The sequence below is a fragment of the Halichoeres trimaculatus genome, unplaced genomic scaffold (genome assembly GCF_033239565.1).
Source record: "Halichoeres trimaculatus isolate MK-OKI-2021-1 unplaced genomic scaffold, fHalTri1.1 fHalTri1_scaffold_21, whole genome shotgun sequence".
Taxonomy (NCBI): Eukaryota; Metazoa; Chordata; class Actinopteri; order Labriformes; family Labridae; genus Halichoeres; species Halichoeres trimaculatus.
The window spans coordinates 15,863,805-15,877,479 of record NW_027437199.1 but is presented as its reverse complement, the minus strand read 5'-3'; the positions used below and the strand labels follow the sequence as shown (position 1 = coordinate 15,877,479).

At 39.8% G+C, this 13,675-nt stretch overlaps 1 protein-coding gene across 9 annotated transcripts in view; it reads right to left on the bottom strand.

Annotated features, from left to right (window-relative positions):
- Positions 1-5,975: 5,975 nt before the first annotated feature.
- Positions 5,976-13,675, bottom strand: part of sox5 (SRY-box transcription factor 5) — a 111,106-nt gene continuing 103,406 nt past the window's right edge. For all 9 annotated transcript variants that reach the window (XM_074698088.1, XM_074698083.1, XM_074698084.1 and 6 more), the window contains 4 exons: positions 12,813-12,915; positions 11,747-11,920; positions 10,531-10,747; positions 5,976-9,237 (listed from right to left, as the gene is read on the bottom strand). In XM_074698088.1, the coding sequence (XP_074554189.1) occupies positions 8,943-9,237; positions 10,531-10,747; positions 11,747-11,920; positions 12,813-12,915 (789 nt within the window). In that variant the 3' untranslated portion in view covers positions 5,976-8,942. The remainder of the gene's footprint in view (positions 9,238-10,530; positions 10,748-11,746; positions 11,921-12,812; positions 12,916-13,675) is intronic.

Below are 13,675 nucleotides of genomic sequence, written 5' to 3'. Positions count from 1 at the left end.
ATGGAGACAGATGGAGAGAAAGAGAAAGGGGTGAAAGTAGGCCAGCCGATGCCGCCGCCGTTGCCGCTGCTGATAAAGCCAGTGAGCGTTTCATGTGAGAGTGGCGGCTGTGCAGAGGGGCGACGTGTCAGGGGCGTCGAGCCAGTTTCCCAGTCTTGATTGGGGATCAGCCCGCAGGCCTCTCTGTTCCGCCGTGTGCCACGCCTGTCCCTCACACACCGCGGCTCTCAGATCTGTCACATTAGGGCCGTCGCTCAAACACTGACGCCGCTTTGTGATTGTTTGTCTTCTGTCACGCTGATTACTTTGCTCATTGAAATCTGACTGAGGGAAGTGAGGGAAGTAGTAGAGGGAAAGTCACACTGGGTAATGAGGCTAATATCTGCTTGGTCATTGGCCACATTTCTTTAAACCTGCCCAATCATGTCACAGCGCTTCTTCTGCTGAGTCACTGCTTCTCTACTAAGAAACGGGGGATAGTGTTTGTCGAAGGGAATCTGGCATACGCAGTGCTGTCCTGAGAGCGTGATAGGTGCAGAGGTGTCAAAAGTATTCACATCCATTTCTCAAGCAGAAGTATTGACAGTAGGGTTTAAAAAGACTTTCGCAGAAGTTGAAGTATCAACTTTAGTTTTTTACTTCAGTAAAAGTGTAAAAGTGCTGGTTTCAAAACTATTTAAAGTATAAAAGTAAAAGTAATGCAAGGGGACAAAATGCCATTAAGAACAGAAGCTACTGACTATTGAGTTTTTGTAAAAATGTTAATGTTGAAAAATTTGGAGCAGCTGGTTTTGATCAATCGGGTCTTACTAAACACAGGCTAGATCGCTTCAAGCTAATCCAGGCTAGCCAAAATGTTTGATAACTTTATTCAGACATTAGCACAACACCCCAATGTGAGTAAAATCAATCTTATTTTTCACGTAGTGTCAGACCAAAGCATAAGTACTTTAAGGTTACTGTGGATAATTTTCTGAATTATTATTTTGATTTCTCCGTTAGAGCCACCGTACTTAGTAGATGCTATTTCCTGTTTTGTGCCAAGAGCGCAGCACTGGGTCTTCTTCATGTTGACTGACTGTCATGATCATAGACTGTATATAGAGTGGACAGCGTGGCTCCGCCATTTATCATTGTCCGGCCAAAATTCCCCCGTCACAGGCGCAGCCATTGAAGCAGTTTGGAGCCAGAGTCTGCGTAGTAGAGACGATGAGGGATTCTCAGGGAATCATCGTTAAACGTTATGTAAAACCTCGTTTTTAACCTCGTATAACAAATAAAAACAAGATTTCTCGGGGAAAAAAACGTGAGAAACATTTCTACGAGGAGAATTAATTTTTTTAAGTTTGACCACAGCCCATCTGGAATGACTGGAAAGCTGGATTTTCTAACCTATACTGCAGCCAGCCACCAGGGGGAGCAGTTTTTGTGGAGACCTCACTTCGAGCCAAGCAAGCAGGTGTCCATTTTTTTTTACAGTCTATGGTCATGATGCACAGTGTGTTCACCTGGCTATGGTTAAATAAATGTTCCAGTGAAAACCTTACTGTGCCTTATGTTTGTAACTCATGTTCCAACCACAATCCAATTCACTTTAACCAAATAGTACATTTTACCTGGATAGGTTTTTATTTTTTGTATGTGTTTTTTTTTCATATTTATTTTTTTTTAAATGACAAGCTAGACTGAAAACAAGCCAAAATAAAACAGGAGTAACAAGGTTATTTTTCAAATGTAGGGAGTAGAAAGTGCAGACACTTGTCTGAAAATGTTAAGAGTAGAAATAAAAAGTCAGCTAAAAAATAGCTACTCCAGTAAGGTAAAGATACTAATATTTCTACTTAAGTAACTGGACACCGCTGGATAGATGCTACATGTGAAAAGTCTCACAGCACAAACAAAAAAAAAAAACAGTAGCTACACTTAAATAATGGAAAATAAAGTAACACTGTGGCTGTTTGCCAAAATGATTTCATATAAATGTGTTAATCTCTGTATTTTATTTTGCGTTCCAGCCTCGTATCTTATTTTTATGGCTTGAGTGTGGGCGCTTTCTCTCATGGCGTTATTTTATGGACTCTTTATGTATCAGCCACCTTGGATTAACAGCATTTTTGTCACCTGTTTTTGCATCTCTGAGAAAGAGGCACTGCTGATGAATAACGAGACAAAATACGAAGGTTAAGTACGATGCTGAAATCATTTTTATGAGGCTTTTATGGTCATTTTTTTTTACAGTTTTAACGATGCTGCAGTTTGTGTCTGCATTAGCGTGTTGTGCTGTGTATAAAAGCAGGTTGAAGGGTTAGACTCTTCCATGATTGTGAAGGATTTTTTAAAATAAACATGTCTATACTTGATTGACAAGATGATTTCCGTTTAAACCTAAATCATGGTGCAGTTTTCTCAGTGTGTTGCCTGTCCTGTGTTCAGCTGCATTGTCTGACGTATAATATCGTCAGAAAAGGCATCTTGATTTACATTTTAAATTCATTCACAAATATTTCCTTTCTTCACTAAAAGAAAATTCTGTTATCATGGTTTGTATTGCTCATATTTGTAATTCCACTCAGCCTTGCCTGGATATTCTGTTTGTGTTAAGTCCTTCCTCTTGCATTCTGAAACGAGTGCTCACGCAGTATGCAGTTATATATAATATCTAGCAGGCCTGTTGGCCCGGCTGCTCCTGCTGCACTCAGCTCTCTAACTGCTCTTGTCTCTGTATAATCCCCCCTCCTCATGAATACATTAACGCCGGAGCCTTAAACTCAGCTTAGCTGGCGGCTCAGCGTCACAGCACATCCTATTACCGACTTTAAATCATTAATGTGACATCGTTTTCACTCAATTTCCAAACACCCACGGTCGAAAAATGCATATTTCACTGAGCCGGTGCACAGAGAGGCCTGCACTCAAAGTCACACACAGCCTGCCAGACGCATGCGTGCAGGAGGAGAGCGTTTAGACCAACATACACAGAACATGCTTCATGATTCACTCAAGTTTTTCTCTGAGCCATTTTGGATCTGCTTCAGCAGAAAAAGTTCGAGGAAATGAAACCATAATGCGAATATGCACCAACTATAAGCAGACATTCAGATGCAAATGCGTGCTTACAGTAATAGTTTTTCTGCTTTTGTCTCAAGTATTGTGACTGAAATAGCCAGTGGATAATTGTGGTTTAAGCTGAGCTACTGTACACCTACAGGCATGTTTGAACAGTGCGTGTGCACGTGGTTTAATCTGTGAATCTCGCCGACCCTTTTCTTCCTCCAGCGCCTTGTGTTCTGCTGACAATAAAAGAGGAAGAAAAATCTCAATCCCTCCCTTTTTGCTCCTCAACTATTCACACAAAAACCTTTTCTCAGGTTCTTACCTCCAGGCAGGCTTTGAAAAATTCACAACGCCCAGAAAACAACTAAGTCCTTCACTTACCGTAGGAGTTGTGGATCTGCCCCCATCGTGCCTCTTTATTGCATCAAAAGGCCTTTTTTTGTGAAGCTATGGTAATTAGCAAACCAAGTAAAATCATCTCCTTGGAGTGCTTTAACTGTTTTTATGTGCAAAGCATTATTGAGGGTGGTGGGGGTTGATTGTGGAACATATGGACACAGATGGGGATAGCGTTTTAATGGGCCCACTGAGTGGGGTTTTGTGTTTTTAACCCTCGAAAGTGTAAGCATGAACATCCTCAACATCTCTAAGTGAGCATCAATTAAAGATTTGCTTTTAAACTGGCGACAGCAGCACATGCAGCTGGCGTCAGGCGCTCTGATGGAGCTTATAGAGATGGTCAGGGTACACACTCTTCTGTTTCTGTGACACAAACACACATTTTACCCCTCAGCCCCTCCCCCCTTCCCTTGTCCCGTGTTGTGCTTAATTAGGTTATCAGGTTGCTGACAGGCCGTGATTCATCTCTATGTCTCCCAGCTGGCCCTCTGATTGGAGGGGCAAGAAGGTGGACTTAGTGTAATTAACATGTTGTTATGGAGATGACTGAATTGTTCAGCAACATACAGGAATGCCAGCACCTCAATGACTCTCATTGTGCCATTTGTGGGAAAACACGAGACCTGTGTATCATGTCTGTAAAATCAGATCTGATCTTAAGAAATATTATGTCAGGAGCTGATGCCTTTAAGTTTAGCCTGTTTTGCCCCAAAAGTGATACACCCAATGTGTATCAGTGTCATTTTCTACTCACAATAAAAAACATCTCAGCGTTACTAATGCAACCTAGACAAAGAATTTGGTTGATAAAAAGTAGTTTACAAATGTTTCCTGTCACATGACATCATCTGCTTCCTGCTCCATCTGGTGCAAATCGTTCCTGAAAGAGCCAATTTTTTAAATAAATTTCTTATGGTTTTACCCCCAAACATATTTATAATCATTTGATCGTTCAAGTCTCTGGAGTAACCCTCCACCTGTGATATATATTTTTTTGTTCATGGGCTTTTTTCTGTGAGTGGCAACAAAAGTTGATGGTGGGCACATAGCTAGCCCAAAACTAAAGGAAAACACTGAAGCATTGCTCTCAATTTACTTATAAGGTGCAACTTTCTTGACACAGAAGCACTTATCATAGCCAATGCCCACACCTACCACCTTTTCTAAAATTTATTATGACTATATTAGTAAATTTCATTGACTGTTCTTTGTCTCTTTTTGTGATTCTTGTGTGTAACTTTGTGTTTTTGCTGCTAACTGTGTTGGCCAGGTCCCCCTTGAAAAAATAGGTTTTTAATCTCAGTAGGACCAACCTGGTTAAATAAAGGTTAAGGTAACACTTTACTTTAAAGGTTCGCAAATTTCATCGCACTTAGGTAATAATTGGACAAAGTTTTTTCTTATTTCTTTGAAATTACCCTCCAAATTTAATGAGAATTTGGTGAAAATTAGCACATAACTTCTGGCCAGATTCTGTTTTGCAGTGCACCTGTACTCACAGTGTCTACCACAATCAGGTAAAGCCAATTTACAACACCACTCTTTGTGAATATCACATCTGAATCCTTCAGTTGTATCATGTGAAACATTATAGGCCTAATCATAAAGGTTTATTATTTTACATATCAACAAACTTGGTACTAAAGAACTTGGTGAAATTAAAAAACAAATAGCAAACTATCAACTGCTTATTGGGAAATTCAATTATTCACTTTACATGTCAAAGGTGTCAGAGGAAACAATGAACCTAACTTCTGTATTAAAGAACTAAGCAGCTGTTTATCACCTGCTTCTCTGGAAATAGCAGAAACGTTGGGATACTTCTAAAAACATTTTGTGGTGGGTTGTGATTTAATTTCAAATAAATTATTTGCTAATTGTCACCTTTTTACCTTGTAATTTGGAGTAAATTTCCAAAAAACTGAAAAAAAAAACCCAAAACAAAACAGTAATTTACCAATTGTTGACTTGCAACAATAAATTTAGACATTATTTTAAAAAAAGTTATGTGCTAACTTCAAATAAATAAGAAAAAACTTTGTCTAATTATTACCTAGGTGTGATGAAATTTGACCTCTAAAGTAAAGTGTTACCTTATATTACATTATGTTCTTATAACTTTTTTACGTGGAGGGAAGAGGGGTAAGAAAATCCTATTTTTCTCAAAACAAAGTAAAAAAATGGAAAAAATAAAAATACATAACACTCAACTGATAAAACTATACGCCTTACAACGCTGAAAAAAAACTGGGCATAAATGGGTTAAAGTAAAAAATCACAACCAGTGGCAGTGCAGGACTAAAAACCCACTCTGTGAATGTGAGAGTGGAAACATCCGCTGCTCCCTCGATGACTATAATTTCTGCGAGTGGTGCAGTGTTGTGTAAAAAATAAGGCCGTGGCAGTGTAAACTTGCATGCTCCTGTGAATATGTTGGAGCTTAGAAACCCATTGTGTGAATGCATGTGTGGAAGAAAGAAGTGACCAGGACCAGCACAAGTTTTTTACCGAACACATTGCTGTCTTTATTAGAGCCTTGTCTGGCAGTAATACTGAAAAAAAAGTGAACTTAGAACAGATGGTGGTGGCAGCCCACGGCTTTTTTTTCCTGGTTTTTCTTTATTTCTTTGATATTTTTCTTCATTTTTTTGTTAGAGTACTGCGACTCCTGCTTTTCTGTGGCATGGATAACATCAATAAAAGAGACAGTAGGGAGAGAAAAAAGAAATATACAACTTATATTACACTGTGTTATGAACAAAATATAAATCTATAACTCTATGTTATATTTACATAATTATCTTTCTTGATTTTTCAAGTTGAGATGGTAAGATATTTTTACTTGTAATAATTCTCACTTTGTTTTGAGCTCCACTCATGACTTTGATTGTCTTATAATAATATTATCATCATCTTCATCATTTTCATTGTCTTCATATGGGGACAGACCTTGCCAGCAGGGATGATTGATGTCTTAATGCCCCACCCACCCACCTGATACCCGGAAAATGGATTCAACCATTGAGTCCCCTGTCTCCAGCATTTGGCGTGACAAACAGGGGGGACTATACAGCAAATTAAGACCCAGAGGCTCTACATGAGGCATGTAGCAAACATCTACAGCGAGAATGATTGTGGGGATCACTACGTGACAGCACACCTGAAGAGTAGTCATGGCTCCTGTAGCATCGCGTGGAGCTCAAACAAAGCAAAGGGCTTCAGACGAGAAGTGACTTTAAAGTTAGATATGCCTAGCCATCTCTCTCACACACACACGGACACAGTGGAGCACCCTTGTGGATCACAGTAAACACAGTTTTCCTATGATTAAAATAAACATTAAACTAAAGTTATATACAAGATTCAAACCTAAAAAACACAACAGAAAAAGACAGCATACGATTTGTTTGGTTGTCAGGATAATCTCTTCGTTTTTAAAATGTGTGTGTTAGTGATTGTGCACAAGTGTGTATGCATGTACATGTGTGTGTAGAGGGTGGGGGATCCACGCTAAAGATGCTCCACTGTGTCTGGGTGAAGTGACCAAACCAGTAAACGGGGACGGGACTCTTTGTTCACAGAAAAGAAACAGTTTCCAAAAGTGATAAAAACTGATTTAAAACAAGAGAGGAACAAAATGAAGAGAGGAAACTTCACATTATACATTATAATAACCATTACAAATAAAATTATAATAACATTAATAAAAAAAAAAAAAACTCATGGTCTTCTTTTTTCTCTGACTGCACAGAGTCTGAGTGCTTTTTAGAAATGGGTGTGGACATGAAAAGGTTATATCTTCAGCTGAGAGGAGGGCTGGCAACGAGTCTTATTGTTCAGCTTGCTGTCCTGACTCCGCCCACCCGCCTGTCCAGAGGATTAATAATAATAAAAAAAAAAAAAATGAACGCCTTGTAAAAGAAGGGAACATAAGAAGGCAAAACAAAGCAAGGTAAAAGGACAACTTTTCGTTTTGATCTAAATACCTACCAGCTAAATAGAATAATGTTTCATTGACTGTCATAGTTTCATATGGTCATAAAAATGCGATAAAGAGGAGAAAAATAAATTATACTGTACATAACTTACTAAACTTAGGAAACGCTGACCATCCTTATAATTATTGTTAATAATATTATTAGACTAGAGGCAGTTTGAAGAGAAATAATAAAATACAGTATTCAAATACAAACAGAAACACTGACTGGCTGACTTCATCTCAGCTCTGCCGGCTGGGAACAGCAGGACCATATTGATTGGAGGGAGCAAGAGAACATGGGCAGAACAGCAGTGTGTGTGTGTGTGTATGTGTGTGTGTGTGTGTGAGTGAGTGTGTGTGCGTGGTACAGTAAATACCAGCAGCAGAGTAAGTTGCCTGTCTTTCTGTATCATACACTTCTCGACTCTTTTTCTTGCGCAGAAGAAGAAGAAGAAGAGCTTGATAAATAAAAAAACACAAAGATAAAAACAGTACACACACAGACACACTCGCGCTGTGGGATGTTTCAGGAGAACTGATGCTTTGCCCTGTGAGAAGTTAAGAAAGAAGGGACGGAGCCAGAAGAAAAAACTGGTGGATTGTCTCACAACACAGTGCTTTCGTTTCTGCTCCACAACCCCGCGCTGACTTCCCCACCTTCCCCCCTGAAAATCCCTCAAAGTGGGACAGTCCACGCTGCACTGGTCAGTCCTGGCTGGACCGTCCCATTTGGATTCTGTACAAGGGGGGAGCAGGCAGTCACAAAAACACAGAAAAGGGAGGAGGGGGGGACTGCTGACTGCACTGTCAGAGAAAAGATATGTCCTTTTCAAAAAATAAACATGTCTGATGTCTTCAGGTGCTTTACAACAAAAGGGGAAAAAGGAATTGTCTCTTTTTCTATTATTATTCAAACTTTTAGCACAAAAACAACAAATCACATTCACAAGCCACTTATTGGCACCGTGTACCTGAGTGAGAATATTATAGAACCAAAGAACAAAAAAGCTGTTTTTTAAAAGTGTCTCTTGATATTAAACAGGTCCGCCATCTTAAAGTGTCATCTGTTAGCCTTGGACAGGTCCACTGTTCTGTCTTTTACTTAAAACGTCTCCTTTCCTATAAACAGGTCTAAAGGTTGCTTCTTGAGAGTGATGTTTGTTTCTCCTCACTCGTGGCATTTCGCTCCTGCAGTAGTACTTGAATATTCCTCAGCGAGCTTCAGAGCTGGCTTTGTCGTCTCTCCTCCCAGACTCCGGTTTGTGTAACAGTCAGTGTGATTGACAGGTCCTGTGCTTCAGTTGATTCAGATGCTGGTATCAGGACTCCAGTGGGAGGGGCTTGGCTCATTTCGAAGAGTCCATGTTGGTCAGGAAGGAGAGGGGGGACAGGTTTGTGAGATTCAAGGTGATTGGCAAAAGGGAGAGTTTTCTTCCTGATTGGTGGGTTTGGGATTGTGTGGGATTAACCAGCTGTGATTGGCTTAAAAGAAGGCGTGTCTCACGCCCTCCTATTGGGTAATATGGTTGTCATTATCGCTGGCATAATCGGCCTCTTCGTCCTCGTAGTCGAAGTCGTCGTACACGTCGCCGTTGCTGTCATCCAGCCGTAGCTCCTCCTTGATTCGTGGCTCGTCCTCCTTCAGGCCGGGCATGTGGGGGTTCTGGTGGTGGTTGGCGTTGGGCTCGGGGCTGCTGGACATGCTGGAGTGCTCTGAGGGCATCTGGGGGGAGGGCAGTCCTGCCATGGACAGGGCACCTGGGTAAACCACACCTGCAGAGGACAAGGGCAGCTGTCCCTGCTGCCTGTAACACAAAGAGGAAACGTATTTCTGATGAGCGGAGCAGAAATAAAGCTTTGATTGAATAACTATACGGTTTAAAGGATAAAACAGAACATTCACAATGTGTTTTTTTTGTCTGCATCAGTCTTTGTTTTTTCAAGATTAACATAAGGAAACATGAAACAGTTTGTTTCAGGTTAGTGTGGGGTTGTAATGAGTGCTGCCTTGGCTGTTGTTGTTGTTACCTTTGGACAGAGTCCGGCTCACTCTTCACTCACTTCAACAGTTAAAATTTGATCAAATAAGACAGCTGCAGCTTCTCATTTAACAACAGGTAAATCAGTCTAAAAATGAAGTGATGTTTATCTTTGTTTTATTATCAGGAGACAACGCATAAAGTCATGAGATTATAAAAACTGTTTTGTGGAAAAATATTTCTGTTTTCAATTACTGATCTGAGAGTCAACAAGACATTTGTTAAGCTTTGACCTCAGGTTGGAACCTGAACAGTCTGAAGAAAATAGTTTTGAGTTAGTAGAAGTAAATCCTGTTATAACAAACAAAACAAAACAAAAAAATACAAAAAACAACATCAAGAAAATTAATAAGTAAACCTTTATAAACAAACAAACAAAAAAAATGAAACACTTTTTGGGAATTATCCTAAAATGGTAATTTAACCTTAAAATATATGACTATATTTTTTATTTTGGTCTGTGTTTATCAAATTTAACACGTTCATTGAATTTAATTCAGTCTGACATCAGTCATGAAATCAGACACTTGCACTGCAAAAACTGAAACTTTATCAAGTGTTTTCATCTTATTTTAAGTAAAAATTGTCTTATTACACTTGATACGAGCCAGACTCAACTTATCAGTCCAGAAAAATGTCTTGTTTCAAGTTTTTTAAAGAAAAAATGAAGTCTGAATTCCTGGAAACAAGTAAAAATATGCCAATGGATCAAGAAAAATTTGCTCAAAAATTTGCTTTAAACTAGAATAATGTCTTAACACATTTAACTTTTCTCTTGTTCTATTAGCAGATTTCTTTTTACTTGTTGAAAGCAATTCAGACCTTATTTGTATCTTAAACAAAATTAAAACAAGACACTTTTCTGGACTGGTCAGGTGAATGTGGCTCATATTAAGTCTTAAATACATTTTCTTCTGAAGACAAGATAAAAAACTTGGAAAGATTTCAGTTTTTTTTCAGTGTGTAATAAATTGTTTTAACTCATTCAAAGTTAAAATACAAATATGTCTTAAAAGGAGGAAGAAGATAGGGATCTAAATTTCTTATAACTGCTCTCACCCCACACTGAAGTACTGTCTCATCTCCTGCCTGCGGGACCTCATGATGGCTTTGTACTCGCCGATGCGCAGCTTCTTTCCGTCCACCAGGCAGGTGCGTTTCGGCCGCGGCTTGTATTTGTAGTCTGGGTATTTTTCCAGATGCTGTTTGCTGAGGCGAGCCTGCTCCTCGTAGTACGGCTGCTTCTCCAGGTTGGTCATGGCTTTCCAGCGTGAGCCTGCAGAGGGATCCAACGCAATCATTTTAAATCAGCTGCAACTCAAAGACTTCTCACAGACTGGGAAAAAAAAAAAAATCAAAACCAGCAGCGAGAATTTACACACGGGTATCACATGGAAATATTACAAACCAGTGTGATGAAGGGATGTATGTTAGCATGTGTGACAAACAGCTGTCTGTGTGACACACATGACCCCACATCACATGTGATCGACATACCGACACACATGTGACTGTGTTTGAGGAAATCTACACACACACACACACACACAGACACACACAGGAGAAGGAAAACACAGGAGAGGAAGCTGGGTTAATGAGCAGAGTGGTGAAGGCGACAGGTACTCATCTGCAATAATGAGGACTTTGTTAAAGCTGCTGCCATCTCTCTCTGCTCAGTTTCAGCTCATAGATTTGTAGTATCAATCCTGTGTGTGTGTCTGTGTGTGTAAGCATGTCCTCCCCTGTGTGTTACATATCTGGTCTGAATTTGCACTTGACTACTGTATGTTTAATGGGTAAAAGCTGTCAGCACTTGGCTGTTCTCTCCCTCGCTGTCTTTTTCTCTCTCTGGTCTGCGATCTGTTAGCAATCGGCAAAGGGAGACGGCGGGAGGAGGGGGGGCTTATTAAAACCAGATTTCCCTGTGTTATAAAACGCTTAGGAGCTCTTTAAAATGTCAGGGCCGATCCCGGCGGTCCGGGGGAAATGTCAGGCGGCCTCGCGCTGCTTGTTTAATGCATAATGAATTATATCATCATTTGTCGGAGCCATGCTCTCCCCAGCCGTTCATTAACAGCCGCTTACGCGATGCGACCGCGTGTAATGAAATCACTGAGTGTGTGCATCAGAAATAAAAACCGCAGTGCATCTATCTTCCTTGCGTCGGGTTTGCAAACTCACAGTTTTGGTGACAGAAGTGAAGGAAAGGATCCTGCCATTCAAACAAGAACATGCACGAGTGCGTGTGTGTGTGTGTGTGTGTGAGCGTCTTTACCGAGGATCTTGCTGATGTTGGAGTTGTGCATGTCAGGGAAGGCCTGGAGGATCTTTCTCCTCTCGTCTTTGGCCCAAACCATGAAGGCGTTCATTGGCCGTTTGATGTGTGGCTCAGTGTTGCCGCGACCCCGTGCCTCCCGGAATATTCTGGAGTCTGACACACTCGGGGAGCCTGAAAGAGAGACAGAAGAACGTGAGCCAAATGAGTTTAAAAAATATCACAGACAAAAACGATTCCAAAGTACGAGGTGAAAAGATTCATTTATTTTATTACTGGAGGCAAGATGAATGAGGGTTTCTTAAAAAGGCTGAAGTAGAATTTTTGTTTGTGAAGGTAAATAAGTCAAACAGGTTCTCAGATGGTGGTGAGATTTTCTTCCTTAATGATCGAAAGAAAGGTTTTTGAGATTTGAAAGGGATCTTTCCTTAAAGTGGCTACTTATTACCTCCATCAAGGAGGTTATGTTTGTGAACAACATAACTCAAAAAGTAACAAACTGATCTTGATGAAATTTACAGGAAATGTTCAAAATGAGATAAGAAAGAAGTGATTAAAATTTGGAGGTGATCTGGATCACTGTCAGGATCCAGGACCTTTTTTACTGGATTCTTAATCATTGTGAGATAGGGTCGTTTTCACCACATGTGTTTATATAACTCCATGATAAATGGTCGGATTGCTTTGCAAAACAATACAAGACAAGGTCACCATAATTTCTGACGGATGTTAAAGTACGATCCAGATCCTGGTAATATTCTGGATACTAAGATCCAGAATCTGAAATATGTACTGGGTCATCATAATTTTTAACACTGTCAGGAAACTAATTATCATACAATCCTGCAACTAACAGCAAATTGTAGCAGACAGTCTGCTGAAAGGGAGTATAACATTAAAGTAGGACTAAAGTGCAGTCATGTCTTCACAAACTGGGAAAAGAAATAAAAACATGCAACTAGCTACTGTAGATTGTTTTTGCTTTATGCACTTTGAAATGTCAGGAAAGATATGTGGTGTGAAATGGTGTGTGTATTTGTGTGTGTGTGTGCTCTTGTGTTCCTACCGTCAGAGTCTCCGCTCATGGTGAAGTCCAGCATGGCGTGGCTGAACTTGTCCTCCGCCTGCTGCTTCAGCTGTTGACTCAGACTCTCCAAGGCAGCCTTGTCCTAAACAACACAAACAGTTCACAGTTGCGGTCGGTCAGAGAGTGAGTCAATGGGTGAGAAGATATGAATGAGTGAAAGCAGCCGGCTGTGGTGACACAAAACAATCGTCTGCATTCTCGTAAAGTCAACTCATAGCTGATTTTATGTCGATTTTCCTCCTGCCTTCAAATTTAATCAGCCATATGATCTATAGGAGGATATAACAAACTGTTGTGACTCTTTCTGATTCATAAGGGATCAAATAAATCGTCTGTTCACTGCACAAAAGCTAAAATCTTATCAAGTGTTTTTGCCTTGTTTTAAGCAAAAATTGACTTATTATAGTAAAAGTTCTAGTTTCTCTTGTTCCATTGGCAGATTTTTAACTTGTTACAAGCAATTCAGACCTCATTTTTCCTCTCTGGGAAAAATGAAATCTTACTAAGTGATTTTATCTTATTGTAAGTACAAACTGTCTTGTTACACTTGATTTGAGCCACATTCACTTGACCAGTCTAGAAAAATGTCTTGTTTCAAGTTATTTAAAGAAAAAAAGGAGGTCTGACTTGCTTCTAATAAGTTAAAAAGAATCTGCCGATGGAACAAGAAATATTTGCTAAAAACTAGAATAATGTCTTAATACAAGTGACTTTTCTCTAGCTCCATTGGCAGAATTTTTTAAATAGTTAAAAGCATTTTACACTTCATTTTATCTTTAAAAAACTTTACATAAGACATTTTTCTGGACTGGTCAGGTGAATGTGGCTCATATTAAGTCTAA